At 47.5% G+C, this 25297-nt stretch overlaps 1 protein-coding gene across 2 annotated transcripts in view; it reads right to left on the bottom strand.

Annotated features, from left to right (window-relative positions):
• Positions 1 to 25297, bottom strand: part of ST8SIA5 (ST8 alpha-N-acetyl-neuraminide alpha-2,8-sialyltransferase 5) — an 82041-nt gene that overhangs the window by 20391 nt on the left and 36353 nt on the right. For both annotated transcript variants that reach the window (XM_012440884.2, XM_012440885.2), the window contains 3 exons: positions 14916 to 15008; positions 4391 to 4477; positions 858 to 1002 (listed from right to left, as the gene is read on the bottom strand). In XM_012440884.2, the coding sequence (XP_012296307.2) occupies positions 858 to 1002; positions 4391 to 4477; positions 14916 to 15008 (325 nt within the window). The remainder of the gene's footprint in view (positions 1 to 857; positions 1003 to 4390; positions 4478 to 14915; positions 15009 to 25297) is intronic.

Raw genomic sequence — 25297 nt, 5'->3', positions numbered from 1 at the left:
CACCTGGGTAATTGCCAGAACTGGCTGGAAGTGCAGGCTCCAGGGCCTCTTCTCTCAAACTAGTGCGGTGAGTCTGCACCAACAGTCAGTCCGAGTGACTGCTCAGCATCAGTGATCTGAACCATTCACACCTGTGGCTCACTCATCCTGCGGTCCTCAGTGGCCGGGGTCAGTGCTCTGAACCATTCAGGTCTGCGGCTCACTCATTCTGGGGTCCTCCATGACCAGGGAGCCACCGTGCCAGCCCTGCACAGCCTACCTCCAGAGTTCTTTTATGTGAAAGGAAAAAAAAAATATATATATATATATATCTCTCTTGACTAAGTCGCTGATATTTTAGATGTTCTGTTATAACCAGTCAAACCTATTCATAGTCCAAACCCCAGTGTTTCAGATAAGGAGACTGAGGCTTTGAAAGACAAAATCTCTGCCCAAGGTCATCCAGTGAGCTGACCTTGCAGATCTAGCTCTGCGCTGTGCTTTCTTGTGCTCACAACCTCTGCACGTGTTTTTGTTCTTGTGCCTACCTCAGGTGGGGGACGAATGTGTCGTCATTCATCTCTCATATCTGCAGGACATCCTCTGAAAGCAAGGCAATACCCAGAATTTTCTAGCCACTTTCTTGCCAAAAGTCACTCAAATCACAGCCAGTTGTCTTTCATGGTTCCCAGACAGAATTCCCAAAGAAACCCAGAGGGTGGGCTACTGCACCTTAGACAACTCTTCAAGCAGGACCAAGACAACTGAGTCCAGAGGATGGTGAGTGGGTCATACGAAACCACACGGGCATGCTACGGAGGGCTACAGCTGGGTCGGCTGCCTCGTTCCCCCCAGACCACCCCTGCCCAAAGCAGCACCTTGGGAAACATGCGGAAGATCTCCTGGTTGATGTGGTAGATGCCGCTGGTGTCCACCTCATACTTGAGCTTTGTCCCCAGGGGAGTGTTCTTCTGGGTGGTGAAGAGAAAGGCAGGGGCATTGCAGCACCTGGACAGAGTGGACCTGCGGGGCAGGGAGACAGGCAAGAAAGACCTGATGCAGGGCAGAGAACAGCCTCATAGAGAACGGAGGGGTGGAGCTGAGGCCTCTCCTGCCCACCCATCCTCATGCTCATCCCCACCCTGCATGAAGCTGAAGCCTCTCCTGCCCACCCATTCCCACGCTCACACCCTCCCTGCATGGAGCTGAGGCCTCCTGTAGCCTCCCAGAGGCCTCTAGCTCCTGATCTTCAAATGTTACCACTTTAAACATTCACATTTCTGAAAATGTACCTCTTAAAACCTCGACTCTACCAGTCCCACGCTCATCCCCTCCCCGCATGGAACTGAAGCCTCTCCTGCCCACTCATTCCCACACTCGCCCCACCCTGCATGGAGCCGAGGCCTCTCTTGCACCCATTCCTCACTCATCCCTGCCCTGCTCCTCTGCTCGTGGTGTCCTCTCCCTTTTCCACGCCTCTCCCAAGGCCCCACCTTCTGCCTCTCCCGACCACTCATTCACGACCCAGGACAGGTTTCTGTCTATGAAGCCCCACCCCACTGCCCCAGTCTGAGCCCGAGTCACAGCCACCAACAGAGGGTGAGGAGGAGCTTTCCAAAGAGCTCCCAGTCAGGCCCAGCATGGAAACTTGGGTTCCCGTCCCAGTGTCAACAGGCCTGGATTCTCTTGTCTGCTCTGCCCCCACCAGCCGTGAGGCTACAGGAAGGTCTCTCTCTCCGGGCCCTAGTTTCTTCATGCACACTTGGCTCTTCTATCTCTAACCCTCTGTAATTTGTGATTCCAGCTTGCCAAAGTCAGGAAAGTTTTATTTATTTATTTATTTATTTTTTTGAGACAGGGTATCACTCTGTCGCCCAGGTTTGAGTGCAATGGCGCGATCTCAGCTCACTGCAATCTCTGCCTCCTAGGTTCAAGTGATTCTCCTGCCACAGCCTCCCAAGTAGCTGGAATTACAGGCATGTGCCACCATGCCCAGGTAATTTTTTTTTTTTTGTAGAGTCAGGGTTTCTCCATGTTGGCCAGGCTGGTCTTGAACTCCTGACCTCAGGTGATCCACTGCCTCAGCCTCTTAGCCTCCCAAAGTGCTAGGATTACAGGTGTGAGCCACCATGCCCAGCCTATAATTTTTTTTTTTTTAATTTTATCTTTTGTAGGGACTTCATTGAGAAGCCCACCTGGCTCCCAGTCACAGAGAGCAGAATTTCCTGTGGAGAGCTGGGTTTCAGAATGCACCTGAGGCTTCCCAGAGAGGAAGCCAGAGGCCTGGCAAGGCAGGGCCATGGGTCAGCATTACAAACCAGCACCTGGGCCTTTTAGCTTTGCTAGTCCAGAAGTTCAGTCTTGTCAGCCCACTGAAGCGCACTCCCATTGAGGGAGACTGACTCATACTAACCAAGCTCATGACCAGCGGATATACAAACCGGAATGTCAGCATGCCTATTTGTAGGCAGCAGGGTGGGAGAAGGCCTCAGTCACAGGCTTCCTTTCCTGTCATTGGAATGCTAATGCCTGCCTTCTAGCAGCCACCTGCCACTCCCTCATGGCACCTGCCAGCCTGAAGGAAGCATCTCATCTTTGTTCCATGAGCTTGAAATAAGAGCAAAGAGAGGCAACTGACCAGCCTTGAAGGTTTGCTCACTTAGAGCATGGCAAGTCCTGATGTCACTGCCTTTTCTCACACCTGAAACTGCTCCATGCCCCTCACCTCCAGAGCTCCACCCCTGTGCTGTCTGGTCCCTGCCAAAGGCTCCCACACTCATCCCTGTTTTTCTCTTGCCACATTATTTCCCAGTTGCTTCACGTTTCCTGAGATATGTGAGTCTCACGGCTGAGACTTCTATTCCGCCCTGAGCCTGGACAGCAGGCTTTTGCCTCTCACTGACTTGCTCTGGGCTGAGTGTTTTATTGGCCATACTCTCAGTGCGCCAGGTCTCACTTGCCCCTGGGACACCTCCGTGCAGTGTGCATGGCAACGTTTCTCTCTCTTTTTTTTTTAGATGGAGTCTCACTCTGTCACCCAGGCTGGAGTGCAGTGGCACCATCTCAGCTCACCACAACCTCCACCTCCCAGGTTTAAGCGATTCTCCTGCCTCAGCCTCCTGAGTAGCTGGAACTATAGGTGTGCACCAAAAATTAACCATGCCCGACTAATTTTTGTATTTTTTAGTAGAAACAGGGTTTCATCTTATTGCACAGGCTGGTGTCGAACTCCTGACCTCGTGATCTGCCCGCCTTGGCCTCCCAAAGTTCTAGGAGGCACCACACCCAGCCGCACAGTAATGTTTCTAAGGGGCCAATTGGCAGCACAGATTATGGATCTATTCTCTACTCTCCCAGAGCTTTGCTCAAGCTCGTGTTCTGCTTTTATAATAGGTGGGTCTCTGCAAGCTACTGTCAGGCCTTTGCTGGGTTTCTGTAGTCTCCCAGAGGCCTCTGGCACCTGATCTTCAAACGTTATCACTTTAAACATTCACGTTTCTGAAAACGTCCCTCCTGAAACTACTACTCTGCCTCTAGACTTGGTCTGGAGCTGCAGAAAATTAGAACAAATTATTTATAAAGAAAATACAAAAAACTTAGTCATCTTTGCTTTTCACAATCTCTTGCGCAGGACTCCTTCATGCTCAGAGCTCCTCAGTACATTTAAACTTGAACCTGAGTGCCGAAATCCAGGATAGACACAAACGGCCAGATCGCATCAACTCCATAAAATGTGGTCTACCTACACTAAAATAATTCCATAAGCTCATAAAATTTTAGAGATGGAGAAGACCCTAAAGTTCACCATTAGTCAAAAAGAATTTTTGGACATCTGCTATTCGCTGAGCTCCCACAGGAGAACATTAAGATACAGCTCTTAATCTCTCTGGGACTTTATAATCTGCTCATTTTGGTTAGAGAGCATTTATAAAAGAATCTGCAGCAGGGCTTAAATGACTCATGTAGGCTGGAATAAATCAAGTGCTCTGAGAAGGAGAAGCCACTGGGTCAGAGTAGCTGCCCCAGGACAGGGGAGGTGAGGACCATGAGGCCACAGAGGATGCGTAATGCGCCTTCACACAGGCCTGCTGAGACCGCCGGCACATGCTTCCCTGCTAATAGCCTCCGTGAACTCAGCTGTGGACTGGAGATGACACCACTGACTTTGCAAGGCTGCTGCAAGGACTGAGGGAGAGAAGGTGGAGGACAGCACCTGGCAAGGTGCCCACCTCAGCCTGCATGTTGAATCAGATCCCCCTGCCCCCACTGCCGAGATTCCTAAGCCCAGTCAGGGCCTGCTCTGGGGAAGATGCCCGCTGAGAGCTGGGCCTTGCAGGACGACAGAGACTGGAAGAGGTGGCGTTGAGGAGAGCCATACAAGGAGAAGGGAGGACAGACGAATCATAGATACTTGAACTGGTTGGCCTCGGAGATGTTCATCGCCCATTTGCACATCTGGAGGCTCTTCCACCTGTCGAACAGCTCTGACTGCTTCACCCTGGGGAGTGGAGGACAGAAGAGTACATGAGAGGCACAGGCAGGACAGAGTGCAGTCATTCCCATAAATGCTCCCTCCAGATCTCCCATAGGCCGAGTTGAGTCCTGGGCTGGCCCTTGGCATTGACCGTATATATTTTTTTGAGACAGGGTCTCATTCTGTTGCTTAGGCTGGAATGCAGTGTTGCGATCTCAGCAAAATGCAACCACTGCCGCTGGGGTTCCCGTGCCTCAGCCTACCAAGTAGCTGGGACTACAGGTGTGCCACCATGCCCAGTTAATTTTTGGTTTTTTTTGGTAGCGATGGAGTTTCGTCATGTTGGCCAGGCTGGTTTCGAACTCCTGACCTCAAGGGATCCTCCCGCCTTAGTCTCCTAAAGTGCTGGAATTAGAGGTGTGAGCCACCGAGCCTGGCTGGTATTTTCTTATTTTCTATATTTCTGATGCTCTGGCACCTGGTGCCTTGCTAATTCCTAGTTAGCAAACAACTGTCCTGCAAGTGTGCCTTTCCTATTCAAACCAACCAATTGGAGCCCACACCCTCAACCACCTCCTCATTGACAGGCCACCATCCTGCCACCCCCCGCCCCCCTCACCCTAATCATCCCAGGGTCAGCTATCGGATGACCTGAGGCAGTCCCTATGCTTCAGAGCCTGCCAGGATTATTCAGACACCCACACAGTTCAGCACACAGTGGGGCTCATGAGCAGGGCATGCCCTTCTCTTTCTCCCTTCTCAAGGGCAGATCACAGTTTCCAAATGACAGAAAGGATGAAATGAGAAACCTGAGACTTCCCCATGTCCCCAAACAACCCTCGGCCAGCCTTTATGCTAGCTGGCATTTAAACATCTCAGCATGGTGGCATTCTAAAACACTTTCAGGAAAGGAAACATCTAAACCACACAGCAGTCTCCCTTTGACTGAAACCTACGAAAAGAACTCATTTTTAATTTACACATTTACATTTACTTATTTATAATTATGCATACATATAATGGTTTTGGTGCTATATCCCAAAATTCTAGAACAGTACTTAGCAAAATATAGATACTTGATAAATATTTATTGAGCGAATGAATTAACCCAATCAAAAATAAATTCCCACAAACACTAATGACCAATATGAGATCCTCACACACATTAACCTCAAATAGTCGCTCACCCTTCTCATTGGTTTCTCTCCTCTTTCAGCAGTGCCTGCCCTCAGAGCCATGTCCACATTCCCAAGCCCTCTCTGCCACAGATCCACTTCAGCATCTCTGTTACCTATCCCTATCTTTGGTTATTTCTTCCCCATTTCAGTCAAGAAATTGTTTCTTACGTCCTGCCCAATTCCTTCCTGCTTTCACTTACACTTGGTTTTGCGGGTGACTCTCCTATTCTATGGAAATGTCCAGAATTCTCTAGGGTCTCAGCCTTTGGAAGTTCCAGTGAGGCTCTGGCCTGGTGAGAGCCATGAGATCCAGAAAGATCCAGAGGCTCTCCAAGCCAGGCCAGCACCCCCTCCTTCTTAAGAAAGGGATCACAAGACACGTTACACAATTGAGTGAGTCCCTCATGATGAGCTCTAGATCTTTGGTAAAGAATCATGCACTATTTTTTAAAGAGGGATTCTATCATCAAATATAGTTGGGGAAAGCTGAGTCAAATAAAGTTAAATGCTTTTCTTTACTGCAAGACTTTTCAGATCCCTTCATATGTTCTCGTATATTGTGAATTTCCAAGAAAAGTATTGGATCATGGGATCCTTCTTCCACTGAATAGTTCGAAAGATTGTAATTCTGCAGTAACACTGGGAAATGCAGACAGATCATACACTCCTTAAAGGTAGCACCATGGTTTCTCTCTCTTGAGCATGCACAGTCCCCACTTCAGGGCCAAGCATTCTTTAGCTGTCTGGGGTCACCTGGCTGTGGACCACTAAGAAGTTAACTAGTCTTGGGCACTGGTGCAGAGAAGAGCCCTTGGAAGGAAGCTATCCTAGCTTGATAATGAATGGGAAAGTGACCAGCCTTCAGAAGCTGAGTGTTGCCAAGAAACTACTATCACTATGGCTTTTACCCTGGGGTCCACTGAAGGGCTAAAGGAAGTGCCTGTACCCTGAGTTACAGGCAAAACCCATGTCTATCCACCCACATGTATATCTTTGGGGAGAATCTGAAGCTTTCATCAGGTTCCTACAGGGGTCCATGGTTTCAAAAGAAGGAAATACCTACTTAAAAAAACCCTTTTTAGGCCAGGTGTGATGGCTCATGCCTGTAATCCCAACACTTTGGGAGGCTGAGGCAGGCAGATCGCTTGAGGTCAGGAGTTTAAGACCAGCCTGACCAACATGGTGAAACCCCCATCTCTACTAAAAATGCAAAAATTAGCTGGGCATGGTGGCACATGCCTGTAATCCCAGCTATTCGGGAGCCTGAGGCAGGAGAATCACTCGAACCTGGGAGGCAGAGGTTGCAGTGAGCCGAGATCACACCATTGCACTCCAGCCTGGGCGACAGAGCAGGACTCCGTCTCAAAACAAAACAAACAAACAAAAAAAACCCAAAACCCTTTTTTTTAAAAAGAGTTCATTTTGCAGAGCTGTGTCCCTGAGTTTAATTGGAGGTGGTAACAGTTGTCCCCAAACAGGGCAAGCCTCCCCTACAGGAAGAATACATGGCTGGTGGGGGAGGGGTGATTGCAGGAAAAGTCATGGAAGATAGTGACTAAATACATGGATTTTGGAACCAGCGGGACTTGGGCTAAGACCCAGGTCAGATACCTCCTAACTATGAGACCTCAGGCTGGTTATTTAACCTCTCTAAGCCTCAGTTTTCTCATCTATAAAATGGGTATAATAGTCTCTTGTCGTCCCAGATGTGTTAAAATAATCAAATAGGATGATGTGATAAAAGACTAGGCATGGCACCCAACACACAGAAAGCATCCAGTACGTGTAAGTTTTTATTGTTAAACTGAACGGTCTTGACTTTGCTCACTCACAGCCCCCTGTACTTTCCACTTTTGTAAAACCCATGACCTATCATGACTCCTGATCTTCCCCACTAGAGAGTAAACACCATGGGGGCAGGGGATCACGCCTGAGCTCATCACTGTAACTCCAGTGCTAAGGCACATAGCAGATAAATGGAAAATATTTGTTGAGTATACCAATTAATTAATTAATTAATTGAAACATCTGAGTTCAAATCAAGTCTCACTATTTGTTGAGTATCTCCATACAGCAGGAACTAGAAATACAGTAGTGAACAAAACAACCCCTTGCTCCCATGAAGCTTACATATCAGTTGGGGAGGAAAATGGAAAACAAAGGTACGATGCCTTGCGAGAAAGTGGTAAGAGCCAGGAAGGAAAGTAAAGCAGGGTGAAGGGACAGGGAAGTGACTATTTCAGACTGAGTGATCAGGAAAGCCTTTCCTGAGGAGGAGAACCTTGCACTGAAACCTGAAATGACACAAGAATAAGCTGTGCAAATATCTGGGAAAACTGTATTCCAGGCAGAGAGAAGAGCCAGTGCAAAGGCCCTGGGGCAGGAACCAGCCTGGCAGCTTTCAAGTACCAGAAGAAGCCCTCCTCCCATCCTGGCTGACAGAAGGCAAACCTTCCTTCCAGGATTCCCAAACCTTACCTCTCAGGAGCTCACAGGGTATGGGCGAGAGGTGTCATCATACAGCAACACCCTGCCCCTCCCCACTCCTTGCAACCCACAGGCCCCTAGAGCAGCTCCCTATATGGGCACTGCTTCAAATGCCTCCCAGAAACACAGCCCTGGCAACACTCTAGGCGGGGTCCCAAGCTCTACTGTTACCAGCGTCTGGGTCCTAATCTCTCTGCCTCCAATGCCTTCATCGCACTCTGGACCAAGGACAGAGCCTGGACACCCAGCCTTGAATCCTGGCTCCATCCCAATCTTGCAATGTCATTAAATGACTTACCCCAGGCAAGTCATTTAATCTCTCTGAGACTTAGCTGCTTTATCTGCAAGATGGATATAACAGCCGTTGCCCTTCCTATCTCAAAGTTTGTCAGAGAGCTCAAATGGAATAATATGTGTGAAAAGATTTTACAAATTGCTTTACAAATGCAGAGATCATCTTTACTTTAAAGGTGAAGGGTTGACCCCAGGCACTTCTCTTCTTTCTCCCAAGACACCACTAACATTCCAGAAGAGGATTAAAAAAGGTACAAGCCCGTAGATGAATATACTGACAGGGAAGAGCATCTCAAGTGGAAGAGAAATTTCAACAAGTATATGGAAGCACGACGGACTGGTACAAGGACAGGATGGCACAGCTCAAAGTACCTAGAGCCAATCTGCTTCTGGAAACTTCTAAGAGATGGGTGGAGGACAGGGATGGAGCATGGCCCTAAAAATGAGAATCAGTTGTGAGTCCATAAGCAGAACCATCAAGCCTACCCTCCCTCCACCTCACCAAATAGCATGGCAGCCAAATGCTTAATGTCCAACAGTTGGGGAGGAGGGATAAAATCAGACTACGAGTTTCTCTGTTAAAAAGAAGGTATAATTTCTGGTTAAAACAGCTGGCCGTTCTAGCAGCAAAAGGGCCAACAGCATCATGAACAACTTCAGACACAGGGCTCCTATCCATTTTTACTTGTTTCAAGGTTAAATATGGATAGATAGCCAAGGGTCACCTGGTCAACCTGAAGTGAGACCAAGATAATCCACCAGATAAAATGGCCACAAAGACAACTATTGAAGGAACAAAACAGAACTTGAAAATATTCTACTTAGTGTTCAAAGAAAGGGGGAGGGGTTCCAGAAGAGCGGGAAGATGAAGTCAAGGGACTTTCCCAGTATGTGAAAGCAAAAAGAGAAAAGAAAAAAGATAAAGTTAAAAAATATGACCAGCCTGAGCAATGTAGTAAAATCCCATCTCTACAAAAAAATGTTTGAAAAACATTAGCCAGGTGTGGTTGTATGTGCCTACAGTCCCAGCTACTCAGGAGGCCGAGGCGGGAGGATTGCTTGACGCCAGGAGTTGAAGGCTACAGTGAGCTATGATCACACCACTGCAGTCCAGTCTGGTTGACAGAGCAACACCTTGCCTCAACAACAAGGAAAGATGTGAGTGCTAGAGGTACTATCCAGAAGTATAGTTTCTTAGAGAGAAGAAGTAGAGAAAAACAGAGAGGAAGAAATATAAAAAGATTTGAGAGAAGGTTGAAGAGCCTGGACACAAGCTCCAAAAGAAAAGGTTTCACTGGGTGTGTCTGTCCTAAGGCTACCATTGAGACATTTCAGAACTGTCATGATCTATAAAGATTCCAAAGGAAAAAAAACCCAGATACTTCCAAAGAAACAACCATTCTCATGCTTCTCATGTCTCCCTGGATGCTAAAGGATGGCAGAGAAGGTCTTCAACATCCTAAGGGAAAATGATTTTCACCTAAAATACCAACCCACCAGACCAATAATCAAACCAACAATCCCACAACCCACCACACAAACAATCAAACCAATAAACCCACCATACCAGCAAGCAAACCAACAATCCCACAACCCACCATATGAACAGACAAAAAACAACTCAACAACCCACCACATCAACAATCAAAACAACTCAACAACCCACCACACCAATAAAACCAACAACCCAACAACCCACCACACCAACAGTCAAACAACAATCCAACAACCCACCACACCAACAATCAAAACAACAGCCCAACAACCCACCACCCCAACAATCAAACCAATGATCCAACAACTCCAACAACCCAACCCACCACACCAACAGTCAAACAACAATTCAACAACCCACCACACCAACCATCAAGTAAAAGGAAAGAATCCAGTCATTTAGACACAAAAGAACTCAAAACTTTACCTCCCACCCACCACTTCTTGGTATTTACTTGAGAATGGGTGGAAGTAAAAGGTAGGAGTAAACATGAAAGAAAAGAACCATAGGTTCTAAGCAAAGGTGAATCCAACCTAAGAAGGCAGAGAAGGAAAGCCCCAGAACAGCAGCACATGACCCAGCAAGAGGGCAGCCAGGCTGGAGCAAGACAAGAAGAGAAACCCTAAAGGTAATGCCTGATGGATGGAGAGGCAGTGGAAAGATAGAGCTATAATAGAGGAAACAAGGGGAGAAAGATGGCTAGAGGCTCCATAAAAAGAAAAAAAACATGTATAAGAAAGTCGATGGAATGCTGGTGCCTCCCTGGCCTTCAGTGAACAATATCTACATCATCCCAGTAATGGAAAACACTATTTGCTGTTCTTCAAATTTTAGAGTCAACCTCTAGAAAAAGCCTCAAAAAGGGTTTGGTATGGTTGCAAATAGAAAATGTTATCAGCCTTGACACTGTACAAGTCAACCCATGGACGACTGAAGCCATAGGCTGGATGGGGAACTGCAGAGTAGGAGTAATTTTAATATGCTTATCTTACACAGTGTAGGATCAAGAGATACTGTTGATATTTGGTAGAACAAGAAATAGATTACTTAGGTAATCTATAGACAGGACTAAAAATAGTAATACCCCTCAACTGGGGAAATGTGGGAGGGAGCTGGGCACTAATTGTAATGAAATAAGAGTGATTCTCTCCTTACTCTTCTTTCTCCCTCTTTTCTTCCATGGCCTCCTATTTGCACACAGGTCTCACCCACTCCTTCCATCCACTCATTGACTTAACATGTGAGTAGTGAGCTGGCTCAGGCCCAGACTCAGAGATGCCTAAGCCTGGCCCTCCAGGAACCCCCGCCTGGCAAAGGACACAGACTTGTGAACACTGCAGTGAGTGGCACAAAAGGGGCTCCCAGTCCAGAGAGTGGGCATCTGTCCAGCTGGCCTTGGCTCCCAGCTTCTTTCTTGGTCTCAGTACTGGGCTCAGCACAGAGCTCCCACTGGCAGAAAAATGGGGAAGGGTGGTGGGAGAGGCAGGTCTGGGGAATTCTCAGGCACGACCTCCATCTGGGTGTGAGCACAGGCAGCAACTGAAGATTCTTATTTTAAAATAAAGGGGCTCTAGAGGATAGGTGTAAATAATTTTAACAAGAATTACTGACAATGTGTTTTCATAGCCAATCATCATGGAGTTGTTCTTCATGTATCTGACACTGTCAGGGAGTGAGGCATTTTCCATGTGGGGATTTTCTGGCTGACTGGTTTTTACCACTGATTTCAGCAATTGTGGATCGGAATCGTTCCCAGATGAATCATACACCTCCCTGTCTTCTCAAACAAAACACCAGCTGACATTCTGTGGGCCTGAAGGGACAGAGAGAGTGCCCTGAGGCAGAGATGGGAACCAAAGCCGAATCTGGAGAGGCCTAAATGCCACCCACGGGAGCCCATGACAGGGACAAGAGGTGGCAAGTGGAGCCCACAGAAGGTGATTTTCTCTCATGTTCCTCTCTAAAGAGAGTGCAGAGACCAAGGGCTAGTACACTCAGATGATGGGAACATATAAGGTTGTCCATCACACTGCACAAACAAGTGTTTGTTAATAGAACCATATTTGGAGATAGGGCCTTATTTTTTTTTTTGGATAGAGTCTCGCTTTGTCACCCAGGCTGGAGTGCAGTGGCACGATCTCAGCTCACTGCAACCTCCACCTCCCAGGTTCAAGCGATTCTCCTACCTCAGCCTCCCAAGTAGCTGGGATTACAGGTGGCGCCACCATGCCCGGCTAATTTTTGTATTTTTAGTAGAGACAGGGTTTCACCATGTTGTCCAGGCTGGTCTCGAACTCCTGACCTCAGGTGATCCACCCACCTCAGCCTCCCAAAGTGCTGGGATTACCGGCATGAGCCACCGTGGGGCTAGGGCCTTTAAAGAGGTAATGAAGTTAAAATGAGGCCATTAGAGTAAGTCCAGATCCAATATGACTGATGTCCTTACAAAGAGAGATTAGGGCACAGGCAAGACACAGACCAGGGCAACCATATGGGGACATAGCGAGAAGAAGGCCATTGGCAAGCCAAGGAGAGAGGCTCAGAAGAAGCCAACCCTGCAGTGTCTCCATCTCAGAGTCCCGGAGAGAGGCTCAGAAGAAGCTGAGTCTGCAGTGTCTCCATCTCAGACCCCTGGCCTCCAGAACCATGGAAGAGTTAAGTTGTGTGTACCTTGTTGCCACAAACTGATACAGGGCCTAACACCAACAGATAGAAAATACACGCGTAGAGGGATGGGAAGTTCCCTAGAAGGATGACCCATTCATAGGATTTCTTAAATCTTCCTGTCCAGACCTTGAAGCAATCATGAAGAAACTATACATTATATAATTTAAAGAAATTAGTCATTTACCCTCTGAAATCTCAAAGATGTGCTCTCAACACAGTGCTCTGGATTTGCACAGTAAAACGTCAAAGGTCCTGAAAGCTTTGAATTCTGAGAAGACAGATTCTCAGCCACCAGCTTTGGAACTTGGCTCCCACAGCCATCTCTGCCACTGAATCAAAACTCCTTGGCGGCATGTTTAAAATACCAGCCAGCTCACACACCCCAAGGCCCTGCTTAAAACCCTTCCCGTGGCTCCCCTGGCCCTTGGATAAAGGTAAAACCCAAACCTGGGTCTGTACCATAAGGCCCCACACCGTCTGGCCATACCTGACGCTCTAGCAATGCAGCTTCCGTCTCTTCCCCTCACGCCAGCATTCAAGCTGCCCCGATCCTTCAGCGCCCAGGACACAGTCGGCTCCCTCCTGGCACAGGGCCTTCGTACAAACTGTTCCCTCCACCTGGAGTCCTCCTGGCCTAGTTAACTCCTGTCACCCTTCAGACTGGAGCTCCAGTGTCCCTGTCTCAGGGAAGCATTGCCTGCAACCTCCTCCCAGCCCCAGCCTGGGTCAAGTTCCCTGTCACCCCCACCCTGGCTCCTTAGGGTAGCTAGTTATTCATGTCTGCCCCCGCCCCCCGCTCCCCCCAGTGGCTGTGAGCTCCACAAGGCCGGGCACCACAGTGGTACGTGCTCAGCCCAGGGCTCAGTGAAACTGATGGGCGGTGTCTGTCTCCCACGGTCTCTAGAGAGGGTACAGAGACCATGGGATACTACAGGGGCCATAAACAGCACAGCTAATCCCAGCTGCACGCTGGTCTCACCCTCGGAGCTTTCCAGGAACCGCTAAGCTATGGAGTCTGTGCATGACAGCCCAGAAAAACTGCTGCTGCTAGTTCCAAAAAGGAAAGGAAGGAAGGAAGGAAAGAGAGGGATGGGTGCTGACACTTACTGAACACCTATGATGTGTGCTACTGAGCATGCAGGCTGCCGGGCTGTCTACTTTCACATGCCTTATTTCTGCTAGTCTACAGCAACCCTTAAAGGATAAGTAATAGTGTCCTCATTTTCATAAGTAAGGAAAGGCTCAGAGACGTTAAGTTATTTGCAGAAAGATTCAGATCTGCTAAGGCCCAGAGTCAGCTTTGGCTCTCGGGTCTGCCCACCCCCAAGGCCCATGCTCTTCCTCTGATGCACACTAGCTGGAATCACGTCAGATGGGTAAAGCAGTGATGGTCCCTGCCTGCGGGCCAGGGGCAGATGCCCCTGGGGTTATGTCAGGGGGCTCATGAATCCATCTGAACACCAACATTGCCTGTCTCTGAATAAACTATATTTTTTCCACATCTAGATATAACTGTTTCCAAATAAATATAGATTCTGACATGACTAATATAGTACAAATTCCTCTAAATGGATTTGCTGAATTCATGGCAGTTCTGCAAAGAGTGGAAAACCCAGGTGGGCACACGTATGCTAAAATGTTCAGCATTTAATGTGTTTTCCCTCCTGTTGGCTGAAAAGAGCCACTGGTGATGTATTGTTAAGTGGAGACAGGGGAGCATAGCTCTTTTACCATTTATGTCAAAAAAATTTTTTTAATCTCCATACACGGATGCTTGTTCATGCATTGACTTTCTGCAAGGATACGCAAAGACACATCGCACCTCTGGGAAGAACTTGGTGGCTCTTCATTGAATAATCATCTGAACTGCACAAATTTTGTGTCATGTAAATAATTTAAAAATCAAAACTTTTCATAAAATTAAAATCATCAAAGGTGATTGCAAGAGGACAATCCTTAACCCTGCAGTGCAACGTACTGAATTTCAGGTAAGACGGCCTGGTGCCCTCTTCAATTTCTACACAAGAGGAGCCAGCGATGATAATCTAAGAGACCGGTAATTGAGGAGGGGACTTTAACACCCAAGTCACCAGAGGTGACCTTGCAAACTTGGCCTTTTGTCATAAAACAGGCACAATCATCACTGTGTTCCAGGTCTCCCGGGCTTTCCAAATGCCAGTGGCTCTGGGGAAAGAGACCTAATTTTTGCTCTGTAGGAACCTACCACGTGTTTCCTGTTTCCTTCCCTCCTTGCCTCCCCACCCCACCCCCAACCCTGTCCCCACCCACACATGCACCCTGCACCCACCACCCAGCTCCGGCCACAAACAGCCACACTCACATGGACAGCACCTTCACTTCCAGTATTTCGTGCCTCAGCTCCAGGCATCTTGTGGAGTTATATTCAAAAGGCCCCTCGTAAAATTCAAAGTACCTGGGGACCAAAAGAGACAGGTTAAACAGAGAAGCAGGTCAGGATGTCCAGGGCCTGCAGGGGCTCTTGTTGCAGGGGTGGAGCACCTGTCCCAGTGAAATAAATAAAGCAAACCAGCCCCACCCCTGCAGATGACCCATTAGGGGCTTCAGGCAGACCATGGGGCCCTCTGGCTTAATCACTGGGTGGTCAATTACTCTCAGCACCCAACTCCCCTGGGAGTGTAGGCATTGACAGAAGCATAAACTGATTTCAGCAAACAGGGAAATGCAGAAGCAAGTTTGGTTCCAAGTTTGTGGCTGGGAAGGAGAGTGGGGAGGAGGGATGCTCTGTGTACTGTGATCAGAGAAAGCAGAGACCAGAGCCATTCAGGTGCAGCACTGGGAGTCTGGTAGTGAGCCTTCAGGCCTCCAGCTTGCCCTTCCCTTCCCTGCCCCTTTCCCACTTGATCCTCGTGTTCACACTGTGACACAGCTGAGACTGATGTGCCTTTCTCCCCATTTGGCAGCTGAGAATACTGAGGCTAACCAGACAGGGCTCCGGGTCATACTGTCCATGTAGGGCAGGGCCAGGGCTTGGTCTAGGTCTACCTGCAGAAGAGACCAAGCCCCTTCCAGCACCAGCTGGCTCCAGGTATGTCATAGCCACCTCAGGGTCCCTCTGCCAGCTTCATGCAGAATATTAATGCCAATTTCAGCCAAAACTTACTATAGGCTAAGCGCCAGGCCAACCATTTGATGTGGATGAATGCATTCACTTTTAATCTTTCTAATCGTCCTATGAGGAGAGTGATCATCACAAGCATCCTGAACAGGCTCTAGGAATTAACTAAGGTGCCCAGACCCCTAGAGCTGGAAGGTGGCAGAACCGAGATGGGAACCTGCGTGCTGACTCGGGGCTACCCTTTCTGCCACTTGGCTATAAGCATGGCTGGTGTCCCCTGGAAAGGGCCCTCTGGCCTCCTGTGGCAGGGGTCAGGTGAGCCCTCTCCCCACGACTCCTCTTTTCCTGGCAGTTGTTCAAAAGCTGGGGTGGATGGACCTAGGAAGGCTGGATCCCAGGACAGCCTTAATATTGTGAATCCAGAAGCCTGCAGGGCCAAACCACTGTATACGTGGAATCAGTGGCCTTTGGACAGGCAGTCTGCAAGAATCAGAGGTGAGAGGGGATCCCCAGGGCCAAGGATTGGAAATCAGGCATCACTCAAGCATTTCCCAGAAACCACTACACACAGCAGTGGTCATTTCCCACATACTGTTACACACTGGACAAACTTATGTATGTGCTGCTTTAGAAATCCTGAAACATTGTACCCAATATTGGCCTCTTTAAAAAATATTGGTATTTTTATTATTGTTATTATTGTATTTGTATTATCATTTTGCCATTAAAATAATACTGTAATACTTTAAAAGTTATGTTCGTAAATATTTGTCCTTAATTTTAATATGATTTAATAGTATTAAGTACTATAATTATGTATTTAAATAATTTTACATACTATTTTAAGATATTAAAATATTTTCCACAACAAATTGGTCCCTATTTACAAAATAAATTGGCTCCTTGTTCTCCTGTCATAAGAGAATTTAGACCAAGTTAATAAGAACTAGGTACTGAAGATCCCCAAAATATCAAACACCTTCGTGTCTTAACAACTCCTTTTCTGTCTTTCTCATCTGACAAACTCAAATGGATTCTTCAGTACCCAGCTTGAGTAACCACACTGCTGGGAAGCCTCCTCTGACCCTGACCCTGAGCTTTCCCTGCTCACTGTCTCTTAATTAGAGCAAATAACATTGTATTAGGTTGGTACAAAAGTAATTGCAGTTTTTGCCATTTTTTTAAGTAATGGCAAAAACCGCAATTACTTTTGCACCACATAATAGTACAATTGCGTGTTCACGTAATTGCGTTGCTTTCCAAATCACAAGCATCTCAGATACGGAGACTGTGTCTTAGTTATCTCTATATCTTCTGTACTACAGAGGCAGGAAAGCTAAAAATGACATTTCCCAGGCTCCTTTGCAGGTAGGGTTCTGGATACAATTTAGGTTCAGCCAGTTAGAAGCATTTGCCTGAGACGGATTCAGATCTGATACAGGAGAATAATGGCAAGGCTCAAGGCATGGTTCTGCTGGTGCAGAATGTGGCAGAGGTGGCATGGCTCTCGGAAACTGCAGTAGTGGTAACACCTTCACGATTATATCAGAGGCTGCAGCTTTCACGGCGGCCCCATTTCACTGCAGTTTGGGGAGGAATTCCTGGGAGTTCAGCCATTTCTTCAGCTTTCCCAATGAATCTGAGCTAGCTGTGCCCTTAATAAATCCTTTTCTGCTTTGACCAACTAATGTAGATTCTGTTATCTGCAAATAAGAACAAGGGGTCAGCCTAGGGCTGCTAAATGAGCCCATGACCTTGGCTCTAACTCACCAGATTTTCCAGTCACACAACAGTGAGCTCTGGTGTCCTATCACAAAGATCATTGTTTGCAACCTGAGCCAGGGTCAACTAAGCCCTTTGGAATCCACTGAGTCAGGTAAAGTCATGGTCCTAGGTTGCTGCTAAGAAGAAGTCCAGATTCAAGTGATGCAGAAAATCATTAGGTGGAGACTTAACTTATCCTGGAGTTCTTGGGGAACTGGAGACTTGCAGACACATCTTGGGTGTGGCTACAAACCAGGTGTGTGACTTTGGGTAAAATGCTTCCCCTCTCTGCTTCTCTTTTTTCTCCTCTTTAAAACAATCTGTTTGAACTAGGATAGCATCTGCTCTTCAATCTGCTGCCCCTCCATTTCCTCCACAAAGCCATTCCTGCCTTACCTCTTCCTTAGATCCTCTTTCTCCTGTATCATCAACATCACTCATATACTCAACTAGGCAGTATCATGATTCCATGTTGCTATTCACTCGGGGTGGCTGGCAAAATATTAAAGATATTAATTATGAGGAAAAGCTATAGAATGACCTTGTGCTGTGGATTTGGTGACTCTTAGGTAGAGAGGCTTTCAGTACTGGATTCACATCCCTCCACCCCTCACTAGCCTCTGTATGGTCTGAATGTTTGTGTCTCCTGCACAATTCATATGTTGCAATCCTAACCTGCAAGGTAATGGTATTAGGAGGTGGGGCCTTTGGAAGGTACTGCAGACAGAGCCTCACGAATGGGATTAGTGCCCTTATAAAAGAGGCCCAAGAGAGACTCCTCTTCCCTTTTACTATGTAAGAATACAGCCAGGAGATGCTGTTTATGAATCAGGAAGTGGGTCCTTCTCTGAAACTTAATCTGCCTTGATCTTGGACTTCACAGCTTCCAGAACTGTGAGCAATACATTTCTGTCGATTATAAGCTAAGTCACCCAGTCTACGGTATTCTGCTACAGCAGCCTGAATGGACTAAGACAGCCACATTAGGCCTGGCACTTTTCTGTGCCTTTATTTTCTTATCAGCAAATCAGCAAAACCCGTGTAGCGCATGTGTGACAGGGCTGAGAAAAGACACAGATGAGCATTTCATGGAAACCACTGGCACGCAGGAAGTACTCCAAAAATGCTCATTCCCCTCTGTCCCCTTTGTCCTGCCACTAGAGAGCACGTGACACCAGAGGATGCCACAGGGAGTCCCGGGGAGTCAGAGACAGTCTCCAACTGTAAGCTGGTTGATGGCAGGGCTGAGTTAGGGCTGAACAACTCGAAGTTCAGCACTATGTGTACTGGTGATATCCTCCTTCTGCTGTGGTTAGTAAACCTCTCCCCTGCCATCCTGTGGTTAAAGCCTACACAAAGTGCTGCTTGGACATGGGGATGTCCTAAATCACCTCATCTCTGCTGCAGGCTCCACTCATTGACCATGTGCTTCTGATGCTTTGATACCCGGGGCCTTCCTGATCCTGGAGGGACTGCCTCTTCCAGGGCTAACCAATTCCTGGAGATAGTAAAGGACTAACCTGTGAGTGCACCTTTCATTTGCAAACCAATCCAGAGCCCATGCCCTTATCAGGCTCCCATACTCTTGGACACTGGAATAGCTCCTGCCCTACTCACCCCAGGCCCAGGTCCAAGACAACTAGGGATCCCACACCCCAGAACCCACTGAAGTTACTCAGATCAACAAATCCTAAACCTGCAAACCCTGCCTCACCAGTTCCTTTCCATGGAAATCCCAATGATGACTCTTGCCCACACTTCCCCCTGGCTCCCTCTGCCTCCTTACTGACCCATGTGCTTCTCCCTGTGGTCCTGCAGGGAATGCCTGCTATTTCTAGGGATCTGTAAGTATCAAAACCTCTTCTTTCATGACAGTCATTTCCATATTTTTGTGTCTTACCATATCTAATTAAAACAAATCCCAGGTACCCTGAAAACACTCCATGTAGTACCTCAGCCGAGTCACCAAAACTACTCCATGCCTGGGTCTAAAGCCTCAGTTTTCCCACCTGAAAAACAGAGCTAATAACCCTGGCTTCCTTCTCTATCCTACCTGGGCATTGCTTTTTTGGTCTCTACAGCTCTGGCTCAGTCTCCAAAGATGACTGACTTGAGGATGCCATGGTCTAAATGTCTGTATCCCTGATACAAACATTAAGTTTCATGTTTAAACTTAATCCCCAATGTGATGGTATTAAGAGGTGGGGCCGTTGGGGGATAATTTGGTTATGAGGTCTCTGCCCTCAAGAATGGGATTAGGCCCTTATAAAAGAGGCTTCAAAGAGCCTTTTGCTTTTCCACCATGTGAGGATGCAGCAAGAAGGTGCCATCTATGAGGAACGGGCCCTCACCAGACATCAAATCTTCTGGCACCTTGATCTTGGACTTCCCAGGCCCCAGAATTGTGAGAGATAAATTTCTGTTGTTATAATTATAAATGACCCAGTCTAAGATATTTCGTTATGGCAGCCCAAAAGGACTAAGATAGGAAATAAGATTTTGAGAAGCACTGCCCCATATTTTGCTTCTAACAGAACACTCAAGGACTGCAATTTGGAGGGTGTCATAGAAACTCCCATTTAGTCTGGATACAGATATACAGACATCAAAAATGTTGCTTAAATTTTTTTTGTCTAATGACATAAGAAGACACTCCCATGACAATGTTGAGTTAAAAAAAAAAAATGCAACTTACAAAACTATGATCTCCAAAAAGAATTATATATGTATGTGAATGCGTAGGCAAAGGGAAGGACTGTAACACAATAGGGGTTTCTCAGAATAAATGGGATTATGGGTTACTTTTAAAATACTTTTCTGTGTTTTTATAAGTTTTCTGCAATGGGGTTATGATTCTTTTATTATTGGAAATCACTAACAAATGCCCTTTTAAGTCATAGACCTTTTTCTAAATATCTCAAGCTTCCCCTTACCATTAGAAGATTGAGAGAAGCACTTTCTCCAACCTTCTTAAACTCCATTAACCTCTCAAGGTGAGTTTGTCACTGTCTCGTCTTTCAATGTTAGAAAGACTATCTCTACCCGCCTCAAAGGGGAGAGGATCCTGGCAGCATGTAGGGGCATCTCACAGGTATAAATAGTCCCAGCCGGTCATATCAGAAGCTCAGCTCCTCTCAAATGCCACTCAGTTTCCGGCAGCCAAATATGATGTTGGTGCCGGACTGCATCTGTTCTGCCCCATCTCTCTGCCCTCCACTAAGTGAGAAGACAAATGCAGAAGGCCAGAAAGAGGTGAGCATGGTGGTCCTGGACATGAGTTCTCTTCTCCTTGCCCAGACTTGGGTTCCAGCTTTGCAGGCTAAGGAGGCCTCATTTCAGCATGCCCAGGGTGTGGCCTTCTGAGAGCCTGGCTCTGTAGTTCCTATGAGACTTTCCCCAAAAGCCTGCCCCACAGAGGCTCCCTATTGGCCTGATTCCCTCTCCAGAGCTTCTCTAGGGCCATGGTTTCTTTCTTGGAGGCCACAGTACTCTGGGTCCCAGCAACCACCGGCTACTACAAGATGAGGTCCATGCATTCAGCTTTCTTTCCTCATCCCGATCCCCAGACACTGATGGTATCCAAGAGAATAGGAGCCCAGGGAGGTCCCTGTGTCTTGCACAAGCACACCTGTTAAACCTCCACTCGTCCTAGGGGAACAGGGAAGCTACCTCAGCTCAGTAATCTGAACACCTAGACTCCTGTCAAGCTCAGTGCAGTCTCAGAGAACCACGGAGTTGTTTATTTATTCCACACTGGGTAGAGACACCACTAGCCCTTATGGCATCTCTGCAAAAATCAGGAAGAAGCACCATTTTCTTCAGATAAATTAAGCCACATGCATCAGGCACATGGCTGGTCAAGGGAGAGCAAGCTGGACTTCAGCCCCACTTGACTCCTTGGCTGAGTATCTTTGTGCAGTGCCCACCCTGCACAACTGTACGTGACAGCCTGATGTCAGAGCCTTTAACTTGGTCTCATTTAATCCTCCCAATAGCCCTATGAGGCAAGCATAATTTCCCCCATTTTATATCTGGAACTCAAACTACAAGAGGTAAGGTAACTTGCCCAAGGTCATTCAGCTGGTAAACGGTGGCACTGGAAAAGAAACCTGAGGGCTGAGAGAGCCTGGAACCCCTGCTCTTAATCATGTCACTGCACTTCCTCTCCCCGAGTCTGACAGCCCTGGTTCTCTGGGGGTTTTCTCAGTCAGCAGCCCCTCCCCCTCTCAAGGGCAACAGCCCTTCAGTTAGCTCAGTGCTATTTCTAGAGCCAGAACAGCTGCCATCTCGAGATAGCACACGACCCATCACAGCAAACGCACAGAAATCAGAGTCTGAAAATTGCAGCCTGACAATTCAAAGGACTGAAGTGCCTTCCCAGATAGGTAGGAGAGAGACAAGAAAGGCTCAGCTGTGAGCAGCAGCAGGTCACAGCTGCCAGGAGACACTGCCAGGGCAGTGGAGAGCCCTGGCTCCGACCCCTTGGCTGGTCCACGGCCCAGCTCAGCAGCCTTGAACTTCACCTGCCCTCTTTGGGCCACAGTTCACTCATCTGTCCCCAGGAATTACCAGAGCTGTTTTGAGATACCAGAACTGGATGATAAAAAGCCTGACATTCTCAGTGCAACCTTAAATAGTCCTGGGATTAATCTGTCCCAGGTGTGCACCTCACACCAAGCCTGAGGGTCATTTCTGGCACAGGGTAGGGGTTGGGAGGATTGGGGCAAAGACTGATATCTAAATTCATTCCTCCTTCCCCACCCACCAGTTCTGCAGTGTCTAACATATTCCCTGCGAGAGTACGTATGTGATGACTTTATTTCCCAGGCCAGACTAGGGAGCCCTGAAAGGCTTCCCTTTGTAAAATTCAGCTCAACAGCCGGGAACACCTGAGTGTGTGGACGCCAGCACTGGCCAGTGTCCCTACTGCTCCTGGTGGACTTTGACCACCACGCCCACAAGCGCCCTAGCCAAGAGCTACATCCTAGCTGCCTCCTTCTCCTTCCTTCATCTTCCGCCAACTCTCACCACTTCTCCTTCCCGAGTAGTCCTGTCTCCACCCCAGTGCCAGGGACAGGATTCAGTCTTCTCACGCCTGGAGGAGTCTCTGTCTGGAATACTCTTTTTTGCTGTCTTGCTAGTCCCTGCCTACTCATCCAGCAGAGTCAGCCCAGGGGTCAGCTTCCACTGGCTGCCTTTGTGGCCCTCCCTCCTCTGTGCCTGCAGCCCCTGGGCACCCCTCCAGCCCAGCTCTTGTTATGCAGAATTACACACAGCTCCTCCATGGCCTGTCTGTACTGTTGATGGGTGAGAAGGGCTTTTCTCCTCTTTGACTCATCGAAGATTTATGGACCTTCTACTGTGCACCAGGTACTGTTCCAGGCCAGAATGCACTGATGAACTAGCCAGAGTCCCCACCCTCATGGCAACAATAAATGATTCATTCAATATAATGCCAAGTAGCCATAACTCTTCCAAAAAAAAGCAGGACAAGGAACTGGAGGACACCTGGGGGCCCAGAAATGCCACTCTGGACAGGGGACATGAATAGAGGTATGGGGCCCTATGCAGATGTGCGGGAAGAACTTCCCAGAGAAGGAACAGTGAGTAGATACAATCACTTGCTCTTCAATAGCAGCTGCCTATGTGGCTAGGTAGGGCTGTGGAGGCCAGAGAGGAGAGCAGAGCCAGGTCAAGCTGGGCCTGTGGGCCACCCAGTATCATGGGGACTCAACAGAAGAACAACATGATCTGATGTGGGGATAAGGGATTGAAAAGGGAGAGAGGACAAGCTATTGTAGCATAAGAAGACAGTCGATTGCACCAAGGGGTGGAAAAGGAAGTGGGGAGGAGACAGACCCAAGAAATAGTTTAGGAATGGAACCAGCAGGATGCACTGTGGGGATTCAGTCAGGCTGGTGGGAGAAGTTTTAGTTATAGAGAATATACCAAGCCCTTTTGGAAGGACTAAGGGTTTTTATTATAATACTTGGCTGAAGGCAGCCTTGTCCCTTTAGTTAAATAAGTTAGAGTAGAAACAAAGGAATGTGGGGAGTTTACCTAAGTAACTTGTTAACTCATGTGGTCCTATAAACCAACCCTTACTCATTCCGAGTGACTCTCTTGGGTGGAGGTCAACCAGGCATATTACCCACTAATGGTGTTTGCTTTATGCCTTGGAAACTGGCCTTTAACCTTCACCCTCTAGCAGTGTTAACTCAAAGTCTTTGTCATTTAATATGTGCTGAATAAATGCTGGTGAGGCCAGTGTGTCATGGCCAACAGCTGCTATCTCTTTACAGCACTCTCCTCGAGTGCCTGTGAGTAGCCATGGACACCCCAGCCCACGTTCACTGTATTCTGTGTCTGAGTGAATTTATTCATTCATTGGTGAGACAGGATCTTTAGGACAGACCTCTGCAGGTGGTGACCCCAACAATGCACTGATAATTTAGAAAGTGAAAGAGAGACATAAATCAACAGTAACTCCTAGGACTTCAGCTTGAACAATTAGTGGAACGACATAGCCATTTAAGGGTTAGAGAGATGAACAGGTTTGGGGTGTGGATGGAAAGATTCTTGGGTCATGTGAAGTTTGCTGTGCGGTCAGACCTCTAGAGGAGATCACAGGTAGGCAGTCAGATGGACATATCTGAGGCCCAGTGCAGAAGTCAGGGCTGGAGATGCACATTTCAGAGTCAGAGGACAAGGGACTCGAGGAGACACTGGGAGAGAGTGCAGAAACACTGAAACTGAAGTTGGCTTTCTTACCAATACCCTTTACTATTTCCTTGCTTAATTTTTTTTTTACATAATTCCCATTTATTGAGTACCTACTACATAACACATGCCACGCTAGGTGCTGAGAATTCAAAACTGAAGATGCACAATCACTGTCTTGCTGAGAAGATGGAAACATAAACACATGAGAAATGTCTTCACAGGCCTTCCTACTTGTGCAAAACATCCACCTAAATAAAAATATTTGCTGATTGCAAATTATTCTAGCTGGGTGCTGGGGCTCATGCCTGTAATTCCAGCACTTTGGGAGGCCGAGGTGGGTGGATCACTTGAGGTCAGGAGTTCAAGAGCAGCCTGGCCAACATAGTGAAACCTCATCTCTACTAAAAATACAAAAATTAGCCAGGCCTGGTGGCAGGTGCCTGTAGTCCCAGCTACTCAGTAGGGTGAGGCAGGAGAATTGCTTGAACCTGGGAGGTGGAGGTTGCAGTGAGTCGAGATTGCACCACTGCACTCCAGCCTGAGCAATAGAGTAAAGCTCTGTCTCAAAAAAAAAAAAGAAAAGAAAAAATTATTCCTGTATGCTCATTAAAGCAGTTCCCCTAAAGATACTTATTGGACAACACTTTATAGACCTAGACTTGAAACTAATAAAGCTATATGTCAATGTATATCTGACAGCTCTCACCTTTCTAATTCAGCCTGGACTTCCCCCAGCCTGCGACCAATAGGAACATCTGACCACAGCCTTTTATGAGCACTGTCTGGCTTGGATTTGCTTTGTGGTCCTGTTGGAGTTTTCCAGACTGATGATTTGGACTGGTTCCTTCTCCCTGTGGCTCCTGCTTGAGTAGATACCATGTATGAGTCATTTGCTTTTTTGCCCCTCTTCATCCTCTGGTTATATTCGGTACTTCCTGACTTCCTTTCCAAACTGTTAATAATAAATGATAACGGGTTGTACCACACTTCAACACCACACAACTATAGATAGCAAAACATGGCATGCACTGAATTATTCAATAGGTGAATAATACCATGAAGCTCATCCCATCTTCCAGATTTGGAGAGTTGTTAATTGGGACAATGTACATGGTGTCCTCGTTAGGTCCTCCCCCAAG

Source organism: Aotus nancymaae, unplaced genomic scaffold, assembly GCF_030222135.1.
Source record: "Aotus nancymaae isolate 86718 unplaced genomic scaffold, 86718_ANA_hifiasm-v0.15.2.pri h1tg000020l, whole genome shotgun sequence".
NCBI classification, from domain to species: domain Eukaryota; kingdom Metazoa; phylum Chordata; class Mammalia; order Primates; family Aotidae; genus Aotus; species Aotus nancymaae.
This window is presented reverse-complemented; position numbering and strand designations above follow the sequence as displayed.